The sequence below is a fragment of the Lucilia sericata genome, unplaced genomic scaffold (genome assembly GCF_015586225.1).
Source record: "Lucilia sericata isolate MDLA Ls3-8-SP2 unplaced genomic scaffold, ASM1558622v1 Contig000025F_arrow, whole genome shotgun sequence".
In the NCBI taxonomy this organism is placed as follows: Eukaryota; Metazoa; Arthropoda; class Insecta; order Diptera; family Calliphoridae; genus Lucilia; species Lucilia sericata.
In genome coordinates this window covers 863,510-887,875 of record NW_023994063.1, presented here as the reverse complement: position 1 = coordinate 887,875, position 24,366 = coordinate 863,510, and the positions used below count along the sequence as shown (strand labels likewise).

The 24,366-nt window shown below is 29.7% G+C and overlaps 1 protein-coding gene across 7 annotated transcripts in view; it reads left to right on the top strand.

The window, feature by feature from the left end:
* The window catches only part of LOC119609715, a 73,624-nt gene that overhangs the window by 10,868 nt on the left and 38,390 nt on the right, over positions 1-24,366 (top strand). For 5 of the 7 annotated variants that reach the window (XM_037964625.1, XM_037964603.1, XM_037964632.1 and 2 more), the window contains one exon: positions 19,036-19,766. In XM_037964625.1, coding sequence (XP_037820553.1) covers positions 19,046-19,766 — 721 coding nt within the window. In that variant the 5' untranslated portion in view covers positions 19,036-19,045. Of the gene's footprint in view, positions 1-8,992; positions 9,081-10,124; positions 10,194-19,035; positions 19,767-24,366 lie in introns of those variants that run through there. The other 2 variants (XM_037964611.1, XM_037964639.1) reach the window with 2 other exon arrangements.

The following is a 24,366-nucleotide window of genomic DNA, read 5'->3' as shown; positions in this document are numbered from 1 at the left end:
GTCTAACTTTAGAAAATTTATTGAAAATTATGCCAGAATTGCATTTCCTTTAAACTAATTACTCAAAAATAATACTGAGTTTGTATGGGGTGAGGTAAGAAGGGCAGCCATTCAATCAAGGATGAGTGGCTCACATGGGTCCACCTAATTGCGGTCCCTTTGTGTTGGGTGAAGATGAAGAAAATCCGTTTCAAGAATTGAAAGGAAGAATGTCTGAAAAGCCGGTTTTGGTTATTTATGATCCAGATCAAGAGCACGAACCACAACGATTGCTTTTTACTCCACGTAATTATTTGGGGAATCAATTAAGTGTTGATTTGCATGAAGACATTGATGTTGATGAAGAAGACATTCCTTTGGATGAATTAAGGAAGATTGTGAAAAGTCGCATTGATAATGAAGGAAAGAAAGTTTCTGAAATATTTAATAGAAAACATAGATCACCAAATAAATATTCCGAGGGTGATTTGGTATTGATTAAAGTCGAACATGCATCTACTGCTCAATCAAGAAAGCTATTGGCGAGATTTAAAGGTCCATATGTTATTAAAAAAGTTTTCGGTAATGATCGCTATTTAATATCGGACACGGCTACTTCACAAGTAAATCATCGAAAATTTGAGTCTGTCCAAGCTGCAGATAAAATAAAACCTTGGTGCAATCTATTCGAATTTATAAAGGTTCAAGAGGAGGGGAGAGATGATGTAAATTCATCAGAGAATGAAGATTAGAACTATGAATATATTAAACTAATTGGAGCTATTATAAATTAGTAAATATTTATGTTATGAAATATACAAATTTAGAATGGTTATGATTAAAGAAGTTCAATTAGTAGGTAAGTGTGTGATTAATATTTTAAAATTGTTAGTTGAGTAAATTTTGATGACGATTCTTAAAGTTGTGCACGAGTTTCGTGAGTTCCGTGGTGAGTGTGATTTCCCACGTTGAGCGAGATGTTGTTGGTTCCGTGGTAAGTGTGATTTCCCAGTTGTTGATATGTTTGTGGTTCAATGTTTGATTGTGAATTGTTTATAATGCGTTATACTGTGTTATCACTGCGGACAGTGATAAAACAGGATGGCCGAGTTGTAAGATTAGTTTCAACAACACTTGTTGTGAATCTACTTTAAGAAGCATGAGAAAAATCCCGTCTCAGTATGCTATGATATGATTAACTAAGGAAAGTAGCTTGTCGACATGGTTATCGTTGATTGTGGTGTCAAACTCGTTCAATAGGTATCGTCGGGCGTGTTGGCAAGTTATTTTAATACAAAAATTGTATGTGAAATTTTGATACCATTTTTGTACTAGGTTTAATTCCTTCATCTGTAATATCCCTGCGGAGTTCTGAATTTTAAAAATTTTGATATTTGTTGAACTTTTAATATTAAATTTAACTTATTTAAGCATTATTCTATCTGTTCATCAACATTCCTTTTAATTTATTACCATTATCAGTAGACAAATATAAAACTTTTTCATCTCAAAATCTTCTCAAAAATTAATTTTATAGATAATTTAACATTTTGAAGACATTTTTTTCATTGTTTCTTAATCTTATTTAAGAAATTTTGAAAGTGGCACCTCCGATTCAGCTGTTTGGTGCTATACGGCCAATAAAATTTTTAAAAAAAACAAATTTTAACATTAAAGAATAAAGTAAAAAGGATATTTTTATATTTAAAATGTAATTTCTAATTAAAATTTTGTAAAGAAATAATCGAAAAATCCGATTTAAAAAATTATTTTTAAGGGGGTGCTAATGTTTTGACCAATGAAATTTTGAATAATATGAATATTTTTTTAAATTTTTTCTTTAATATATAACATACAAATTTTTTGTTACAGTTTTTTTAAAGACCTACCAAAACTATAAACAGAAAGTGTAATAGCAGCATGTACGCTGAACTCTCTGTAGTTGTTTGATATTGCACTTTTTGTCCAAAGCAGTCCACCAGATTATTGAAGCATAAGCTAGAATTATAATGCTAACTATTGCAAAATTCATATATGTATATTTCTATATCAGCTGAAAATAAAACATTCATACATTAATTCTAGCCTATTTTTATACCCTACACCACTTTAGTGGGGAGGCTGGCTGGCTGTCCATGTAAACCTTGTACGCAAGGTACAGGTCGCAATTTTCAAGATAATTGGATGAAATTTGGCACGCACGTTTTATTTGACCCAAGGACAAAGCCTAATGAAATGGTTAATCGGTCCATTATTTCACCTAGCCCCCATAGAACAGAACCCCCCGAAAAGGGCTTCTGAGCTCATAATTATGTTAAATATACAGATATATCGATAAATTACGGCACAACTAAGTTTTATAGAAGTCTTGATCGGGCCCCATTTGACCCTAGCTCCCATACAAAGTCCCCTTCAGAAAATTACTTGAATGTCCCAAATTAACTTATAAACACAAATATCGCGTTGAAATTCAGCACAATCAAATATTATGTAAATATAAATATATTCGCAAAATTTTATCGGGCTTGGTCCATATTTGCCCCTAGCCCCCATATAAAGCCTCTTTCAGAAAATTAGTTTTTCATCCATAAATTGCTTAAATGTATCGGAACAAGGGAATATTGAAGATAAATGTTTTATTATGAAAAATAAATCACATTTAATATTCATAACTGGTGTTGGGTATCATATGGTCGGCCACGCCCGACAATACTTTCTTACTTGTTTATTTATATCACCGATTATTTCTCCAATATTTAGCGTTTTTCGCTCCCTTGCTGTAGAAAATTATTTTTTTTTCAACAGCAAATAATTTAAGTAAAATAATTTAAGTTTTGAAAGAAAATTTCCTAAGTTCAATAAAAACACAAATTTGAAAATTTTATAAATAACACACATTTTATTCTATTGAACGTTTTTCATTATCATGTTTATTTCAATGCTTATTTTTTTTACTGTAATTCGTTTATATAACATTTAGAAAACTACTTTTTTGAAAAAAAAAAAAAAAAAAACACTTAAAAGTTATTATCATTTAATAATTTTTTGTAAATATAATTATATTCAACTATGTACATATCGAGCCCTTTTCGCACAAGAGACGTAACCGACAAAAACTAAATTTTACAGGAGAGCATTTTTGTAATTATTTTCGAAGTGGGACATAGCATTACTCCAAAACTCCGTTAATAAATATTATTACATCTAAAATATGCGATGCAGTTTGTTTCGATTTTATATTGACGCTATATCCGATTTTTTTTGTCGCTTACGTCCTTTTTGCCGACACAAATTTTTATGATATAAACAATGTTGAGGCGGTTACGTCTAAATTCTGTGTCTAAAAAAATAATTTTTTGTGTATCTTTATATAATTTGTATAAATCTGAAATTTTAAGAGTTTAATAAATATTTTTATAATATTTTAAAATCATCTAGCAATGTCTGTATGTCAGTCTTTTTGTTGAAAACCGGATAGGTTCCGAACGTTATGAGCTAGAGTGATGAAATTCTCCAAAAATGCTTATTGATGACAAATATCGTTTTGTGTTAATAATGGGCAAAAACGGTTCATGATTTCACTTAGCCTCCATATAAGTATGTTGTTTATGTAGCAATCGCTATAAAATTTTGCAGAAGTCAGTTATATATAACTGTAAATTATGTTGAGAAGTATGACAGATGTCAGGCAATATTTGACCATAGTTGTCTTAAAAATATCAGTATAGCAACAAAATTTGATGTATGATGATGTTTTAGGATGGGTTCTTATGCCCCTCATACAGAAAATAAGTTTACAGTTAATAAATCTTTCAAAAATTAAGAAAGTATGATGAAATTCTACAAAAAACATTTGTTTTCAAAACTAATCACGCGTTTAAATTCTATAGACCTCGGTCCACAATTGACCAAATCCCTCATTACAGGCCGTATTCTGAAAATCACCCTGATGTCCACATTAATATCCATACATGGGAGTACAATTCGCCATATATCGAATAAATAAGTAAATTCTGGTACTATTGATTCATTAAGAGTCCATATACAGGTACGCCTTCCGAAATCCACAAATTTACAACCAAATATAAGAGTTGGTTAAATGGTAATAATATAAATGCAATTAGTAATTAGAATAAACTAAATTCATAAAAAGTTATAGAAAATTATAAATTTTAGCACATAAATTGCAATGGCATAGTGATAATTAGATGAATAAATTATAATCAGATATGTGGCATTTCATTCACAAACAAATTTAATATGTTAATTTGTTCAAAATTTTTCTATAAATTTAATATATTTTAAAAGAATATTTAGACCTTGGCACCTTGCTATTACAAAATTCATAAACAGAAATAAATGTGTACTTACGTCTTTTTTCTTTTTCTTGTAAAGTTGAAACCATTGGATCTATAGCTACGAAATTTACAGAGATGATGCTAATAGACCTAAATTATCGATTTCTATAAAAAAAAATATATTTTCGGTATTTAAAGCGTTAACACTATGTTATAGGTACCAAATGAAATCTTATTGTGTGATTTTTATTTTATTATAAAAATTAAAAGTTGTGATTTTTATTACTTATTGAGTGAGTATTATTAAAAAAAACACAAATCATTTTTTATTGAAACAAATAGAATAAAAATCAAAAATAATTTTTATTATAAAAATCCAGAAAAAAAAGTTTTCTGAAGAAATCGATGAAAAAAGGTCTGGGAAATATTTTGGAGCATTCAAAACATTTCTAGGAGGTCTCTTTCATACTGATTTTTTCAAGGAAAAATTTCAAGGATAATAATTTCTGTCTCTGCTCAGAATATTTCTAGTATAAAATCAATTTGAATTAAAAGGAAATTCAAAAAATATTAAATTATAACATTGTATATGTTAAGTATATCATGAGGAATCATTGATATCATAATTTGTTAGAAAAAAGCAATTTAAAAAAAAATATTTTAAAACATGTTCACAATATGAACGCTATTGGAAAATTTAAGATTTTGCAAAACGAATGCAAAAGTTTTTGATTGTTTTTTCTCTTGTTTCCAATTAACAACCTACTGGTCTTCAATAATGAGTAAACAAATTTAAAAAATATTTACTTAGAGTGTGTGCCAATCGGTAACAATTTACTTGAAAATGAATGAAAATTTTTGATAGAAATGAGGTGAATAAAATTTTACTGCTCATAGGGCTACATAAATTTTTGACAAATGAAAAGAAAAATTTGAAAATACAAAAAATAAAATATTTTATAATTTCAGTTTATAATACATTTGTGATTGTAGACATTTATTTGAATAATAAAAAATCAATAAAAGTGCTTCTTTTATTAAAACAAATGCAGATTTTTTTGTGCAATTAGTGACAATTGTCAAAATTTAATGTATTAAAAAAAGATTTCGTTTGGCACAGCAAAAGTGATAATATTTTCCACCATAAGAAAGTTTTATTTTACCATAGAACTTTGCTGCCGTTTGGCACACAGTCTTACATAAAAAAATCAACAAAATTGGTGATATTTTGTCATTTTTATAATAAAAATTTTATTCTAGTAATGTTTGTAACAATTTGAACACCATTTTCAAATCATTTACTACCGGTTTATACAAGAAAATAAAAAATATATTTTATAATGCAAGAGCCAGGCTAAATCATGCTACTGCTAATTTTAGAGAATTATTTTAGTGTCTGACCTTAAGAAACATATTAAAAAAATATTTTTTTTTGGTAAATATTTCTTGATTTCAGAGTCCTCTAGTATTACAAAAATATAATCTGTACAAGGAAATTTTGTAAACTTTCAGAAAAATCTAAAATTTTAAATTTTTCTCTCGATAATATTTTTGTCTATGGAACAAATCACGTGAGCAAATATTGAAATTAACTTTTTTGAATGACTCGTTTATGATTTTGACATTGAATTTATTTCTTTGCCAGATTTATTCTATTGATGATTTTCGAAAAAAAATTCTTTAATTTCGACAAATTTTGGATGTAACTATTTTTTGCTAAAACATTCATTACATTACATAAAAATTCTTTTTTGTCAACTCTAAAAGCGTAGATAAAATACCAAATTTTTGCAATTTGGGTGGAAGTTGAGAGACTGTTTTTATTTATTGTAAAAATTGTCATGTTTTACAACCGATATGGGCTCAACGCTTTTGTTTAGGTATGATGGTTCACTGCGTTTTACACGTTACTATAACAACGATACGAACCAGACTAACAAACATATAGAGACTTTATATTGAAAATGTGACAACTCAAGTTTTGTCGATTAGAATTATTGATAGCAAATATCTAATGATCTCTAAACAAACTAATATCATTTTTTCGTAAATACCTATGATTTTGATAATTTTTCAAGTTAATTCGGAATATTTGAACATAATAAGTCTGTTCGTTTACAAACTATTTTTTACTAGATTTACCATTTTTTACGATTTTTTAAAGTTTCTTGTTTTTTACACAAAAAATGTAAGATATCTATCGTAAGCAAGGCTCATTAACAAGGTTGTCTCGTCCCTACAACAAATACAACAAACATGCATTTTGTTTTTGTAAAATATGCCAAACTGTCAAACAAATTGTGTGTACGGAAAATAAAAAATATCAAATAAATAAAATAAAAATGTGAATTTTGTGGAAATATTTAAATTTTTATTTATTAATATTAAAATACCAGCGTTAATAATTGTGGAAAGTTGTGGAAAGTCAAATAATAAATACAAACGAGCTTATTGTGCAAATTTAGTGTTCAGACAGAATATATCCATAATTAATCAAAAAAGTATGCCGGAACGAAAGATTTTATGTTTTGGGCAGGAGATAAGGACAACAAATATATATAGTTATTAAAAATATAAATATAAATATAAATTTTCATAATTTAAATAAAAGTGCAATTTTTGAAACAGAAATTTTGACAATTTTTCTCGAGAATTCCGAGAGTTTTTGATGAATAATGTGTAATTTATTATTAGGAGATTTATTCAATTATTCATTTTCGCTACAAACTGATAACGAAAACACACTCTTCTAAATGAGGGATTTTTTTAAATTATTTTTATTAAAATAATTAATGATTTTATATTTAATTTTGAACTCTTGACTAAACTGTAGTCCAATCTATTAGACTAGCATATGGACTGTTTCACAAAAAAAAAAAAAACTAAAAACGATTGTTTAGTTCTAATGATTCAAATGAAATCAGACCATCTTTCTCTAAAATCTCACTCGAATCTATTGACTAACTAATTCGTAACGAATTAAAATAAAAAAATTAATGATTCATTTACAGCTCTGGTGTGTAAGTGCTAACAAACTTAACTTACAGAACTAATTTACATATATCAAATTCTTATCATATATTAACATAATAGAAATTCTGAATACAAAACTTACAAAAGTTAAGAAATGGAATTATAATTTTTTAAGATATGTACATTAGGGATATAACTATAAACATTTGTTGCAAATATGAGAATTGGCATGGCAAAGTGGAATAAAGCATTAAAAAATATGAAAAACCACTGTATTATTTTTTCGCGATTGTTAAAAAATTTCACGCACCAAACGAAATAAAGTTTTTCATTACATATTTCAATTATTTAGGAAGAATATATTTTATTATTTCGTTAAGTTGTTTTTATGATTAATAATAACTGCGGGCATACTTCAAAATAAAAATTTAAATAAGGGAAGTATACCTCACACTTGCAAAAAAAGTTGCAATTATCTGTATAATGACTGATTTATCATCGCTCAGCCGTTAAAGCTAGAATCATGAATTTTTGGTACTAGGTTTCTTTGACAATGCATAGATCCATTGTGAAAGGATTTTTGAAAATTCGAACGTTTAGGGGATGAAATGGGTAAAAAAGGGGTAATTTTTGGTTTATTGAAGAAATTGGTGTTGGTGCGTGATGTTTTTGATTCCAAATGGTCCAAAAAAATTATATTCATTACATATACAACATTGGCCATCACGTGGTGGTATGCCTAAAATTTCGCAAAATTTATATCCCTAATGTACATATATCCATAGGTTTGGGCATTTTTATAATTTTTTCAGGAAATTTTAAATAATTCTTCAAGCCATTTATAATTTTTATACAATTAAACTATCGTATGCAAAAAGATTAGTAAACCATTGTTAACTTTAATAGTTGTCAATATGCAAATAAAGGAGTATTATTCAAAAAAAGTTGATACTCCCTACAAGCTTTTATTTAACTTTCTATGTTATTTCTTCTACGATTTAAGTGGTCAAAACTCTATAAAAAAATAACCGCCTTCGCAGACGCAAAAATTTTTAACTGAATTTTGAAACAGTTTCCTGAACCTAAATATGTCAAAATTTTACATGAAGGTATCAGAAGGGAATGTTATTTTCGAAAATTGAAATAGAAAAAAATATTAAAAAAAGTAAACCTTCTAATAATCTCCAAACCACACGTTTCTTGAAGATTATGAAAAAAATCGAACTTATTTGATTCGAAAAAATTTTAAAGTTAAAAAATTCTCCTAATCATGAAAATTCATTCTCACAGTATTTCACACCAAAAAGTGCTATTTTAAAAAAGTACATACGTACGTAGGAAATTAGTACGATTACTTACAAGGTGTTATGATTTTTATTCTTTATTTATTTTACGTATATTTTCTCCTGAAAACTAGACTTTTTTGAGTTGTCAATTATTGAAAATAGAGTATCGATATATTTTTTAATTAAATAAAATAGTTGTTACTAAAGTTCTTTCTAAGTTGAATCTATAAATTTAACATTCTCCTAAAGGCAGTGAATAATCCGTTCCTGCATTAGCTATAGTTTCTGCCGAAGTTTGGAGGTCAAATGTTAGTGTCTACTCTGTCTTTTTCCAAAAAAATAGTGTTGTCTACGGTTACAACACAACATACAATTGTAATTAACCAAATCTAGGTGTTGTGTGGATTTTGTGTAATTATCTCTCTTTTTTCATCTGCTATTTGATTTTTTATAAAGTATATAGAACTGCTCCGAAAAAAATCGTGAAAATCGTGCTGCTATGAAGCTTTTGACGATTGTAACAAGTCGTAAATGAACACTACAGGTAAGAGTTGTAAGCTTTAAATATATAAAATCAAAATAGTTAATGTTGTGAACGATAAAAAGGTTATAAGATAATATTAGAATAAAAATAATATTCATAATTACTAGGGTTCCATCGTCCGTTGCACAGTGGTTTAGAAACTTTAATTTTTGGAAATAATTCGGTGTCTCTGAACCTATTGGATATATCGCAATGACATTTCACATGTTTGGAGCTGGGTGTTTTCGAGTTGTTTGACAGTTGTAGATGATTAAGGTCGGAATGGGGGCCAAAGTTGATCACCTCGGGTATTATTTTTGTATAAATCGTCAATGAATGAGCTTAAATTTAAAATATAACTACTATTTGAGAAGATCTACAAATAAATACGCTTTCCCGATCAGTTTTTTAAATGTGGCGGGCCTACGGAGGGTCCTCATAATATAGAGATTTTTTAAAATTACAAATATAAAATTTGAGTTAATATAAAATTTTAACGGATAAAGATATCGGAACAATATTTTGGACATTTATAGATCAAAATCTTTCTAAAAAAACACCGTTACCAGTTATCTCATTTTTTATATACAAATACCAAAATTCCTAAAGCGAAAAAAATGTATTCCAAAAAATGAGTTTTTTGATAAAAGTGCCTACTGTGACGTTATTTACCGTGTGATAGTAGAAATACTTTGTATATATTTAAAGAACATATGTGGCTATATATGTATATATGGGATCGTTGTGAGGAGTTTTTTGTTTTTTTTAGAATTTTGTCAGAAATCTAGAGGATATTAAAAAAAAAAATTACGACCCTCCGTAGGCCCGCCACATTTAAAAAACTAAAAATAGATCGGGAAAATTTAAGAATAAAAAAATGTAAACCTAAATATCTCTTAAAGCAAAAGAGATAACCAACACATGTAAGCGTGTTCAACTTTAAGGCGCTTTTAAAAATCATTAAAGTGAGGGAGATGTTGTTACTTGCTCAAAAACTCGCTTGAAATTATAGTATGTATGCACTAAATTACGAATATGCAGGCGTTTTAAAGATGCAATAGATAAAACAAATTCAGTTGTAGATTTGATCTTGAAGTGAAAAGTGAGTGCTGACGTAAAAATTAAAATGAGAACGTATGTTGTTGTAAACATTTATTTGTGTTTTCGGTTTATTTGTAGTTAGAATTAAATAATATCGGAGTAAAATGTTGGAACTAAGGAGTGCGCACGAAAAAGTTGGTGCATGTGTTTATTGTAATAAAATTGAAACTAAAAAGTGAATCGGTTTACCAACAAATATCTTAGAACTTTTGTTGATTTGTACCAATTTTTAACGTAAAATTAAATTTTGTTACTTTTTACATTTAGTTGATTTTGCAAATATTTTTTTTTCGGTTCACTTATTAGTTTTTGAACAAAGCTGCTGAGAAATGTAGCATCTGAATTTTGATTTTTGAAAAAAAATCATTTCTACGGCGTAAAAAATAAAATTTTCAATAGTCAACTATTCCTTTCACACAATACAAAAAAGATTATTTCGAGGAACATCCTTGATATCACATTAATTTTCTTAGAGTGAAAATATTAAAATTTTTACAAAATTTCAAAAACCCATTTTCGTTAGCTTTACAAATTCTCTATTATTAGACAAATTAGAATACAATTAAGATGAAATTTGGCAAAACATTTCTGAAGGTTGTGACGAATGTAGAAACTATAATAACACTGATAAATTCTGCGCGTAAATGAATTAAAAATAACCACCGTATGCACCATGTTTTTCGTGCTCACTCCGTAGTTATTGTACGTACCACAAGTGAGTAAAATGATTTATTATTTTAACTATTTCAAAGTTTTGAATACATACCAATTGCAATTGGTATCTTTTGGAAAACATTTTGAAATTTCTAAAATACAATTGGAATTTTCTAAAATACAACTGGAAATGGTGTAATTACAAATTGAATGTCAAAAATCATAGAAAATAAAAGATTTTTATTTTTTCTGTTTTAAAAAGTACTATATTATTTATTATCTTTATCGCTCTTCTTTTTTAAACAAAAAATATTTGCATTGCATAAAATAATGCATTACACCGTGATACAATTTTTCATTTCTAATTGGACTTGAACGAGACCAAGGTAATTTAAAGTGAACGAGGTAATTTAAAGTAAAACTGTGTTTTCTGTTTTTAATTCTCTGATCTTTTCTCCTTTTTAAAGGACTTTAAGTTTATAAATATAGAAATTTACTTAACTATTGTTTCTGAATAGTTTTTGTCAATATGGGTATCAAATTAATTTGTTCTAATTTTTCAGGACAACAATATTTAAATAAAGTCCTTTAAAAATTTCAACCTTTCATATTATTGAGAATTTCAATTATTTATTTCTTAAAAAATATATATTGAAATCTTATGTATTATTTACCACATACATACATACTTAAAATTTTTCCTATAGCTTTTTTAGTTAAGTCGCTAGAAAAAATTGTATTATTACTCTAATATGAAAAAATTAATTTCTTGAAAAATAAGGAAATCTATGTGAGTAAAATATTTGGACTTGAACGAAACTAAATACGAGTGAAAGTAGATATTGTATACCGAAAAACTGTATATCGTCACCTGAAACGCAAACGGCCCTAACTAACCAAAAATTCGAAATCGATTTTATTGTCGATTCTTATGTATTGCATCAATACAAATGTCCACACTAAAATTTGGACTCCTCCGAAAATAATTATCGATATTATTGACAAAAAACAAAAGGCCCTATCTACAAAAACATTTTAATTTTAAAGGTAAAAAGTCCAATTTATCCATTTTTATATACGTCATTGTCAACTATCATAACAAATGATAGATTTCACTCTTAAACAATTTGTTTATTTGCTACAAGTATATCGCGTTGATTGAAACAAATTTCCAATTTAAATAGGTTTTTGCTTCTCCTGTAAAATTTTAAAAATGTTAGATAGGGCCGTTTGCGTTTTAGGTGACTCAATATTAAATTTTCTGATCCATTTTAAAATTTAAAGGATATAACAATTTTTTTTTAAATTTATTCAAATATATGTATCATTACTGTTTGTTACTGGGCGTGAAATTAAGTAGGACAGTCTGTGAAAATGGAAATATCCTTTTAAAATGTTAAAATGTTATAAAGGATGAAATTATCAAATTGATAATTTTTGTTTATTTATCAAGACAAAAAAAAAATAAATTATTTTTTTCGTCTTGATAAATAGTGTGTTTGCGGTAAAGAATACATAAGGTTTCAACATATATTTAAAAAAAATATATTGGAAATTCAAAGGACATTATTTATACTTTTTCGTCCTTAAAAGAAAAAACACACTTTTTTATTTCCGGAGATTGTCCTCTTTCATTTGATACCATATTGACGAAAACTATTTAGTAGAAATATTTTTTTATATCATTGAATAATTTTTATATCATTAAAACTTTAAAGTCCTTTAAAGAGGAGAAAAGATCAGAAAATTAAAAACTTTATAAAACCTCCAGTATCATGACTAGTTTAGGTCCAACAATAGCTGTCGCACGGTGGCAGGGATTTAGTAACGTATTTACACGTTACTAAATCCTTGCATTCAAAAATACCTTATATGTGAGCATTTATGAAGCGCATGCACAATGTACTTATTTACTAATATACAATAGTTTCGTTGTTAAATACGGATATTATTATCATTAACTTATCTCATTAACAGACGTTTTTTTGGTTCAAATCCTATTGCTTCTAAGTGGCTCATCATCAAACAAAAATCATCACTTTTAGTGCGCAACAGTAAGTGATAGTTGATTATATTATCCCTTACAAAATTGCTTCCAGGAAAGCAGTATTTTTTACTGGGTATATGAATCTGGTTTAATTTTTTAAATCTATTGATTTGTTTAAAAGATATTTAAAAAATAGTAAAATTTGATTAAACATTCCAAGCCATTTATCTCGAAACTACTTTTTTGGATTATGCCAGTCTTGTAGTTAATTAGCTTTATTATTCGGCTTAGTCGAATTTAGGACTATTGTTGATGTATTAAAATTTTAAATTGTTGTTTCGATTATTCTGCAATACCTTCATATTTTCGTCTAGTTTTGTTAATATTGTCAATGTTAACTGTAACATTATTGCACTATATAGATATAATAAAGGTCATATTGTTTAGCTATAATATGGAAATTACCTTTATATGAACAGCATGTGAAAAATGTATTAACAAATTACGTATTGACAATCACATTGTACAAAAATTTATTTGAAACATGGAATAAATGATAATTTTATTAACAGATGTTGTTTTAGTTCTAGTACCATGTTGTAAGGTGTCAATTTATATAATTTGTAAAAATTTGTTGAATTGTTACCAGTTCAACTGGATTCTGATCCAATGTTTATTGATAAACGTAACAAGACACGAGTATTTCCAAAATAATTACATTATCACTGTGATGTTAAATAATGTCCAAAGAAGTGATTATAATAAAATGTTGTTCAAAATAATAAGTACAGTTAGGGACAAATTGTTCACAAAATAATTAATATTATATGAAAATGGATTTTTTTTAGTTTTATTCGTAATATAACCATAACAAATTGTAAAAAAATAATTTAAACTAATTTTTAACAAAAAGAGCTAAAACCCATTAAAAACCAAAAAGATAATATAAAAGTGTGGAATGCTGCTTACGGGTGCAATTTAAGAAATATTTCATGGTATTTTTCGTGAATTTTAATTTGGATATTTCGAAGTTTTTCTTTTCCATATTTTCTTTCAATGAAAATTGATGACTCTCCCTATTGATTTTACATGGTTATGATTGTATCATGGTTTTATTCAGATTTGTTCACCTAGTTTACATTAATGATCCATATTTTACTTATTTGAATTTTAAATATTTCGTATAATTTTGAAATGCAGTTTTAAATATTTTTATTTTTATATTGTTCTCGAGATAAGTAAACGTTATTGGGTCAATACTTTTCAATGACTCAAGGGAGCGCACTAGGGTTGTCATTTATTCGTGTTTAAAATTATTCGAATAAAAATGTACTATATTTTTTCATTCGAGTAGTCGATTAAATTTTAAAAATTATTCGATTTTTCGAACGATACAAGTTTTTATTCGAACAATTTAATAAAATATAAATAAAACTTGCCAAACACCTTAAGATACTGGTAAAAACGGTTTTCGTACATTAATACTTTAACCTGTCTACCTGTTTTGCAGACTTTTTTATATAAGAAAATCCTACTACTTATTAATGTATTAGAAACAGGCCACTATCGGGCCTGTTGTGCGCTGCTTTTCATTGAAGAAAAATGTTTGTTGTTAAAAAACAACATAGTGTCCACTGAATGTATTATCTTTCAATGTTCTGAAACTCAGTTTCCTCAGTTTCCTGGCTAGAATTACTCCAATTACACTTTTATAAAACCACTAAAGACCCCATTTCATACCCCGGTTCTCCTACATATCGCCCAGCATCGATATTCTTTTTTGATCCTATCCTCCATGTGGTTTCTCCATCTTAATTTTCGGTGAAGGGGGTTACACCCTGTCTATCAATATCTTCTTGCCTGTTTCACTTATTGCAAATATTAAAAAAAATTAAGAGAATCACTTTTAAAACTAGCCCCATTTTATTTTTTACATTGCTAAACATAGATTTTTATAAACTAAAAAAAGTTGTTAAAGTTTTGTTGCAATTATAACATATATTTTTATTTGGATTTGTTTTACAAAATATTAACATAATTTCAATGCTATGTTTAACTTTCAAATGTTATTCGATTAATCAACAAAAATTGTTCGAATTATTCTTTATTCTAAATTGGAAATTTTTTTATTCGTTCGAAGAAAAACAAAATTTTTTCCTCGATTAATCGGATAATTTGTATTCGATTGACAACCCAAGAGCGTTTATTAGAGGTTTATCCAGATTTTTGGTAAATCTTTTCTGTTGTTAGAATTAAAAATATGTTTTATTGGATCTAAATCCTATAACGGGAGCGGCCAATCCTGAACAACTTATAACATTACTTTAAAGGTGTCTGTTCTAGATAATGATCAGTTCCTCCTGTGCAGCAAAAATATCCATGCTTAGAATCTATGAAACTTCAGAGATGGTATTTAAAATCCTGGGAGCATCATATTTCCTTATCCTGATGCAGTAATCCTAGCTCGACCATCGGTCCTGAGCAATAGAGTGAAATTTGTCTATAATCCGTCGTTTTATTTGCCAGTTAAATTCAGTTTGACTGCAGTGCACATAGCCATTTCTTTGACTAGAAGGCCAACTGGTAGCCAATTGAGCATATTGAACAACGCCTTTGAGGGAGTTATATGTAGGGCACTGGTGATGAGTAGTGCAGAAGATCTTACAACCTTTTCCAGATGTTGCCTGTGTGACGCTTTTTCAAGCACGTACCACCAGACAACTACCCCATACAGCATTATCGGTTTGATGACAGCCTCAAATAACCAATGAACATTTCTCAAATTAACTCCCCAGCATGTGCCAATGGCCTCCCTACAAACATATAACGCCGTAATGGCTTTAGATGTTGTGGAGAGCACATTAGTGCTTCAACATAGCTTCTTATCTAGGATAACGTCCAAGTATTTTGCGATATCCAAAAGCTTTAATACCTCGCCGTTTAGCCGAGGAAGAGGAAAAAGAGGGGTCTTGTATTTTCCAGAGACTAGGACAAGTTTCGTCTTACTTGGATTTACACTAAGCACATTCAAAGCTACATATCACATTGCATTTGGTCCATTGAACAAGAATATAGGGCCAAACAAAAGACAGGCTATGTATAAGTTCCGTAGTTAATGAACGACAAGATCTATGTTATATAGAAGATCCGAAGGGATAATACCATCAGCGCCCGGAGTGGTGAAGGTTAATCTGTGTTACCTTCACAATCTCCATGGTCAGGATCGTACACGACAGTTACGTCGACGTCCTCAGGATAAAAATCCCTCGAACTATCCTCGTCCTCCGCCACCTTCAGATTGCCAAAAAGATCTCCCATCAACCCTGTTTCTTTAGTTTTCTGAACCAGCGCCAGGTATGGACTGAACTCTGAACATACCCTATAATGGAAGGAAAATTCATCCATCGCAATTCAACCCAGCACACTTCTCATTTAACCGACACTCATTGATAACAACAACTCATTTCCAATGCCCCACAGTCACTCCTATGCGGGGTATCTGATGTCTCAGCGGGTCGGTACTTATTCCGAATTATAGACTTTAGCGTGATTCTCTTCCCGCGATTTTGGGTAAAATTTTGAAAATAAAAATAAATAAGAAAATTACTGTGGTGAACATGTCAGATTAATAAACTAAATTGTCGTTACCCAGCCCAGGGTTCACGTAAATCATGTTTTTTTTAATTTTTAACTCGAAATCTAAAAATACATTACTCTTTTTTAAGAACCGTTAATATTTTGTATTAAATAAAATTAATAAGATTTTTCAAACGTTCGATTTTGTGTTTGTTGGGTTATTTCGACTGTGGGGAATGCTCTAATACTACCATAAGTTTTTCTACTACTACATTCAGACGACTTAGATTTTTGACAACAGACTTAGTTCCTTGACTGCAGAGTTTTCCCTCTATGTACTCTATGATATTAACGAACGAATATAGATGAAATAAAAATATAAAAATTCAAATTAACCCTTAAACGTAAATATATTTTTATAATTATATAAAACGTCCGTAATATACATATGAACAAATATTCGATGCCTTTTTGCGAGAAAATGATAGGTAATAGAAAAAACAGATTGGTTTCAGCAGCTAAAATACATTGATAATGGACTAATTGGCTTCAAAAGTTTTTACAAACCTTTATTTCGTTGTCCTGTGTTATTGTTACTTTTTAGTTGTCGTTACTTTACCGATGCTTTTTGTTAACTATCGGCATTTTGCAACGAAAATACCGTTAAAAAATAATTCAGAATACCTCTTAACGACAATTATCGTTTACTTATGAAATTTTACTACATAACGACAATATTTTCGTTAAATAGTTAGATAATTGCGGTACAGATGTAGGCTTAAACAAATTGAAAAATCGGCGAATGTAGAAATTTAAATGTTATATATTTTTCATACAACTTTGTATAACTACATACAGCTGTGGTCAGCTAATTGGAAACGCTCTCGTTATATTACTGCTTGACGTGATTTGTATAAAATTATGAAAATATTACGTTAGATTTTTTGTTCGAAACACATGTATTTTATAAATTGCTGTTGTTATAATAAAATGGAATGCATTTTGTTGTGGAACATTTCTTATTTACTTTTCAATTTTAAATTTGGTGAAAATCGCCCAAAGCTAAATCAAAGAAATTGCGACAACTAATTGGAAACGGCCATATTTTATTAAAATTTTTTTTAAGTTAAATCTAATTTTGATAAAAAATGTAATTGCATTTGGGTATATATTGTTTCTAATTTATAAGAAATTTTACATCATTATTTTTAGGCTAAGAATGAAAATAGGCCAAAGAAATTCTCTTTCCTTGGGTAGATCTATTTTTGAACATCATAAAGCTTGTAAATCTTAAAAGGATATAGGAGAAGAGCCCTATTGTTCAAAAAAATATATTTTTAATCGTTTATAGCATTTTAAGAAATATGACACTGATACTAACGCTCCACGTGAAAAATTTTCCGAAAAAATATCAGCCCATCCCAAACCGGATAATAAGACAAATCTCTAAAGCTGGCCCAAAGGAATCATCCACGGGCATCCAGCGGTAAATTTGAGAAAAATTAGATATAACGTTATCTAAGCCAACTATTTCGCGATTTTTGACGGAATCGGGGCATCTTGAGAAAGGGCGGAAGAAACCTTTTCCAACTAAAATTCAAAGAATTTGCAATATCTCTTGTATATGAAATATCGTGTTGAATTGACCTGATCTTATCAAAATTAGACGGTTAATCAGTGGAATTATTTACTTCGGAGCTTTGAAACAGAGATTAATCGTATTATACCTCAATATACAAGGTACAATAAATGGTAAAAGGTGTGGCAGATTTTCGAATGAGATATGGCAAATTCTTTAAACTTTAGCTGCTAAAGGTTTCCTTCGCGATTCTCTTCCAATATGCCCCGATTCCACCAAACATCGTGAAATAGTTGGCTAAGATAACGTTATATCTAATTTTTCTCAAATTTACCGCTGGATGCCCGTGGATGATTCCTTTGGGCCAGCTTTAGAGATTAAGTTCAAAAATGGATCTACCCAGGGAAGGAATATTTCTTTGTTCTATTTTCATTATTAGTCCTAAAAATAATGATGTAAAATTTCTTATAAATTAAATTAATAATAATATTTACCAAAGTACAATTAAATTTTTTATCAAAATTAGATTTAACTTAAACAAATTTTAATAAAAAATGGTCGTTTCCAATTAGTTGTCGCAATTTCTTTGATGTATCTTTGGGCGATTTTCACCAAATTCAAAATTGAAAAGGAATTAAGAAATGTTCCACAACAAAATGCATTTCATTTTATTATAACAACATCAATTTATAAAATACATGAGTTTCGAACTGAAAATCTAACATAATATTTTCATAATATTATACAAATCATGTCAAGCTGTAATATAAAGAGAGCGTTTCCAATTAGCTGACCACAGCTGTATATATGTTTGTTTGGAAACAGTGGTAAAAGTGGTTGGAGCTCCAATAGTTAGGTACCGAATGACAACACCTTTAGGTATCAACTGACAAGCACCAATTTCTGTTTTACGTGACATTCACGTTTAACGATTTCCTATTTTTTACTAGTTAAATATTTAAAAAATAATTAAGAAAAAAATTAAATTGTAATTTTTCTAAATAAATTGTACATCTAAACTCCTTTTCCCAATTATTATAAGACATTACTTGATTATTGTAGTATTTCGATCTTTACAGATAAACTAAAATGGATAAAACTTCTCAGTGTGAAGAGAGCCAGAAGTCCACAAGAAATGTACATCATTCATCGAATATATACGGCGATAATGGGCTAGGTCTTAAAATGTCGGAGTGCAAAACAAAATCTTTAAGAAATATTTTGGGATCATCTATTAGTTTGGACCAATTTCCTTTTTATACATCAACTGATGAATTATCTGGTCTATCTAAAACTTGTTCGAATGACACAGTACAAAATGTCTGTGAATCTTTTGATGATGATGAGTTAAGTGACAATGATTTAATAGAAATTCAGAGTACTCCATCAGTTTTTAAAAACATCCGTTATAGAAATCCCAATAAAAATGCCAATTTGGAAAGAAAAAGGAAAAATTCTCTGGAAAGTCCACTTTGCGAAAACAATTTTTTAAACTACATTGATGCTGTAAAAGACAATGAGGAATTAGTTGTGCAAAACGTTCCTTGTAATGTTAATAAAACCACATCCGAGAGCGAGCAGGAGATCATCGAAGAATGTTTATTAGACTTAGATGACTACCTTGAAAAAATGGATGAGGGTTGCATTCAAGACGCTGGATGTGATTTTAATACAAATAAATCTGTAATCATTTCAAAAAGCAATTCACCAATAACCCATAAAAGTAATTCTTCCAAAACAAATACTCATTTTGAACGTAATTCCAAGCAAAGGAATACTATTAGCAGTATTTTAAACAACACAAAGATTGGTAAGTAAATTATGGTATTTTTGTATCAACTATTAAAAGGACATAACATATTGAAATATTGGTCGTAGACCTACAAAATTTATTCTGGGTCCATATTTGATACTAAGACAAGTGAAAAAATTTGTAAGAACCAAAATCTATAATAGGGATATGGCCACATTAAGGTCCTCTTCAGATAATGACTATCGTTCACAAACTGCTTAACAGTACATAATACAGAAGTTTTACATCATTATACCCTACACCACTTTAGTGGGGAGAATATGTGCTGATGTTTGTAACATACAAAAATATTCGTCCTGAGTCGATTAAGCTATGTTCGTCGGTCCGTCTGGCTGGCTATCTATGTAAAACTTGTGCGCAAGGTACAGGTCGCAATTTTCAGGATGAAATTGAGAATTTCCATTAAGACAATTACAATTGAAATTGAGAAAATTCCAAATAAAACTGAGAATTTTAATTTCAAATTGTGAAAAGTCCAAGTAAATTTGAGAATTTCAAATTGATGTTGAGAAACAAAGAATATAAGAGTAGAAATAGAAACCTGCGGATGCGGTTGTATTTTCGGCGGCTGGGATTTGGGATTTGTAGCCATTTTATTATTTTTTGTTTTTGTATTTTATTGTTTATTTATTCAACACATGATTTTCGTTCATAGAAGTACGAATGACATGGCAACTCTAAATGTGAGAGAGAAAAAATTCGTAAACAAATTAAAATAAATTTTAATTTGATGCGGATTTCTTCTACGATTTAAGTTGTCAAAACTCAATACAAAAAAAATAATCGCGGAGCCGCAATATTGCATTTCTACTCTAAAATAGTTGGACTATGACATTGTTTTACAATAATAACATTTCCTTCTCTTCACATATGAGTTCTGTGTAAATTTAACGCACTTGTGAGAACTTACTTCTCTCACAATACTTCCGCGAAAATATCAGAATAATAGGACTTGCAAGACATTTTTTCACAGGCACATAACAATTTCAAATTTTTTACACTCTCTTATCGCATTTAACAACCCAAAATATTTTTATTTTTAAGAGTGTGTGCCAAATGATAGCAATTTACTGGTAAAAGTAAATGTTGGTATTGAGTATGAAAAAATATTTTAAATAAACTTAATTTGTTTCAAAAAAGGTATTTAAAGTCCGACAAATATGTTTATTAAATATTTTCTGATCAGATTTTGGCTAAAAAAACAAAAAAACTACGAAAGTAGAAACTTAAATGTTATATATTTTTCCTAAAAATGTTTATGTACGATTATGCAACTATGTAGGTTTGGAAAGTGTGGTGAAAGTTGTCGGAGCTCCAATACTTATAGGAAAATACTACCAATACATTCTAAGAGCTAGGTACCGATTGACAACTCCTTTAGCAACTGACAAGCCCCGATTCTTTATATTTTTTATTGAGGAAATTCGAAATGAAATTTAAAATTTTAATTGAGAAAATTCCAATTAAAATTAAGAATTAATAATTCATACGGAAATTTAAAAAATATGGTCGAAAATATGAGACAAGCACTTGTTTGAGATACGATAAATTCAAGTTCATCTTATTTTATTAAATTTAACCCGAAAACTTAAAACGTAAGCTTGTTTTTTATCCTCCATATATTAATTTGAGACTCAACAAATAATATATTTCGTTCCCTTATAAAATTCTGAGTCGAATTAACTATGTCCGTCCGTCTGTCTGTCTAAAAAAATAACACTGTCCGACAAAATGAGAAAAAAATCGTCAGACACGAACCGGATAATATACGTCTGAAACTATAAATTTAATTTCGTGATCCTGTGTCCTTTTTAAGAACTTCAAGGTTTTAAAAAGTACATTTTTCAAAAAATATTTTAGAATACTTCTACCGATCAAACAATGTCATATTTGATGACAAGGACGAACATACGAAGGATACTTCTTACGAGCGCCTTGAACTGACATTTCACTTTTGCCCTCCCCATAATATTAAAATAATCTTGGGTGACTTTAATAGGTAGGGAGGGTATCTTTGGCCCTACTGTTGGTAAATTCAGCCTCCACCGGGAAAACACCGGCAACGGTATGAGACTGACAGACTTCGCCGAGGCAAAGATTGATTATCAGGCTTGACAACCATAAGGCTACGTGAACATACCGAGATTAACTCACTAAAAATCAGATTGACGTAACTCCCTTTTCTTTTATGAAAGTATAAAAAATTAAAAATTTGAGGGTATTTCTTTAATATCCCATATTGGGAAGACTCTTTTTAGAATTAAATTTGAATCGGCTTCTGCTGCCAATTTTTTTGTCTTATATGATTTTTCGTCCATGGGATATAGGGCATTTATTCCTAACTCTTTCGTTTATTCCTATGGTGACATAAGAGGCATTCCCTCTTTTTACACCGATGAATTTATGAAGGAAAATATTATTTCTTCAGTTCCCATTATAACTGTTGAACGTTTTCGAAAATCGAAATGTCCAAAATGGACCTAGGAAATAGAGACTATCGTGAAAGCAGGTTCTAAACACCTTTCCGATGTATGGGTATGATGTCTTTAAGGAATATGAAGATGGTTGGGAATATTTTGGACAGGGACGGTGAGATAAATAAAATACTAACGGCATGAAAATTCAGTCGTAGTGTTAAGACTAGGCCTCCTCCTAAACTGAATAAACCTATTCCACAACTACAACCGGTCAGCACGAATCCGACTACGCCGGTAATTTACCGGAAGTTGGATAAAGTTACTCATTTTGAAAAGCTGATATCTGAAATGACGAAAGTTATGAAGGATTACTTTTCTGAGAAGTGTGAGAGTTCGTATGTTAGAGTTTTGGACGATTTTAAAGTAAATGCTCGGTCTCAGACTGCGTTGACCAGTTTAACGCAATGAAATTACTGCAGTACAATGTACAAAGTTTAGTTTCTAACAAAATCTCAATTGAGTTTTACATTAATAATAATTCTGATGATATATGTTTTTTCTCTGAAATTTTTAATTTTGATGATACCAGCTCCTCGGGTTGACTTTTGAATTTTGATACATTTTGTAAACTCAGGGATGATGGCTATGGTGGATGTGCTATAGCTGTCAATACTGAAAACCCTGAAAATTAGGACCAATCTTGTATTAGTATCTGTCTATCTTTCCCAAATCGTTCCAACCGTCTTCCCTTAAATGTCTGTTTTACAAAGTTTAGAAGACTACTTGATTTTGTTGGTAAATTTTCGAATATCATTATCGCTGGTGACTTCATTGCCCGCTCCACTCATTGGGGAGATTATTCTGATTCCCCTAGGGGTAACCTTGTCCATCGTTTAATTTCTAACTCTGTTTTCACTTGTTTGAATGACGGATCATCCACACTTCTTCTTGATAATCCCAATGGCACGGTTCTAGATTTGAGCTTCTCAAATTGTGATTTTGCTATTTCCTGAAAAAACTCACCAATGTCCTATTATAATAGAATTTGAGATGTCTAGCCCAGGCTCTACTTCTGCTTTCTTCTGATTTTTATGTGACGGAGGAGACGTTTTCGTCCGATATTTCTTCTGCTACTTACAGGATTTCCGGTGTTCACACTCCTAAGTACTGGTGGAATTCGGAATTATGTGCTCTTTTTCGGCTGCATGTAGCTGCAAGAAAAAAGGCCGGCTTTCCGCAATTGGAAGGATGCAGTGATGAAGGTTAAATCGGACTCTATTCATCGTAGGTCGGATGAGCTAAACGCTCAGCCAAATACTTGTAGTGCTTTGAGATTCGTAAATGGTGTCAAGAATTCAACAAATTCTCGACGGTATTTATGGGATGAAAGTGATAATTTACCACATCTTGAACATCTGAGGGCACAGGTTCCGGATAACGCACTGATTGAGTTTTCTAGGATGCAGATTGGTCCCTCTTCTCCTCTAACTAGATTTGAACTGGATGACATTTTGGAAAGCAGAAAGTCAAGATCGGCTGGATGATGTGATCGTGTCAATTATGACATGTTAGAAGCCCTATCGACACAATCCAGAGATTCCCTATTGCATGGCTTTTAATGTCTACATTTGCAATTGTGAGATCAGATCTTCATGGAAGGATATAAGAATTGTACCTATTCCTAAAAGGGATAAGTACTTGGAGAATTATGTGCATTTTCGCCTGATTGCCTTAATATCGGCGTTTCTTAAGACAATCATCTGATAGTGAAAAATCGTCTTATATCATTTATAGAGGAAAATTGTATGCTCCCGATAAGATCATTTGCGTATAGAAAAAATTTATCTGCACCCATTTGTATCAATGAGCTACTCTTTAGGGTTACTCTATTGAATCCCAAGGTTTTAAGGTTGATGCCTGTGTGATAGATATAACGAGTGGTTACGATTGTGTGAACGTTGGCCCCCTATGTGGTATCATGGTAGCTAATGATATTCCTTTTAACATTGTTGACTGCGTTGTTAATTTCCTATCGGATATAAATTTTTGTTTAGGTAAGAGTTCTATTAGGTTAGGTTAGGTATTCCGGCTGCAAAGACGCACACTTGGGTCCTGTTGGTTCCTTTGTGATACCTGTAAAGATAATATAGATAAAAAAGAATGAAAGGGGATAGTTTTAG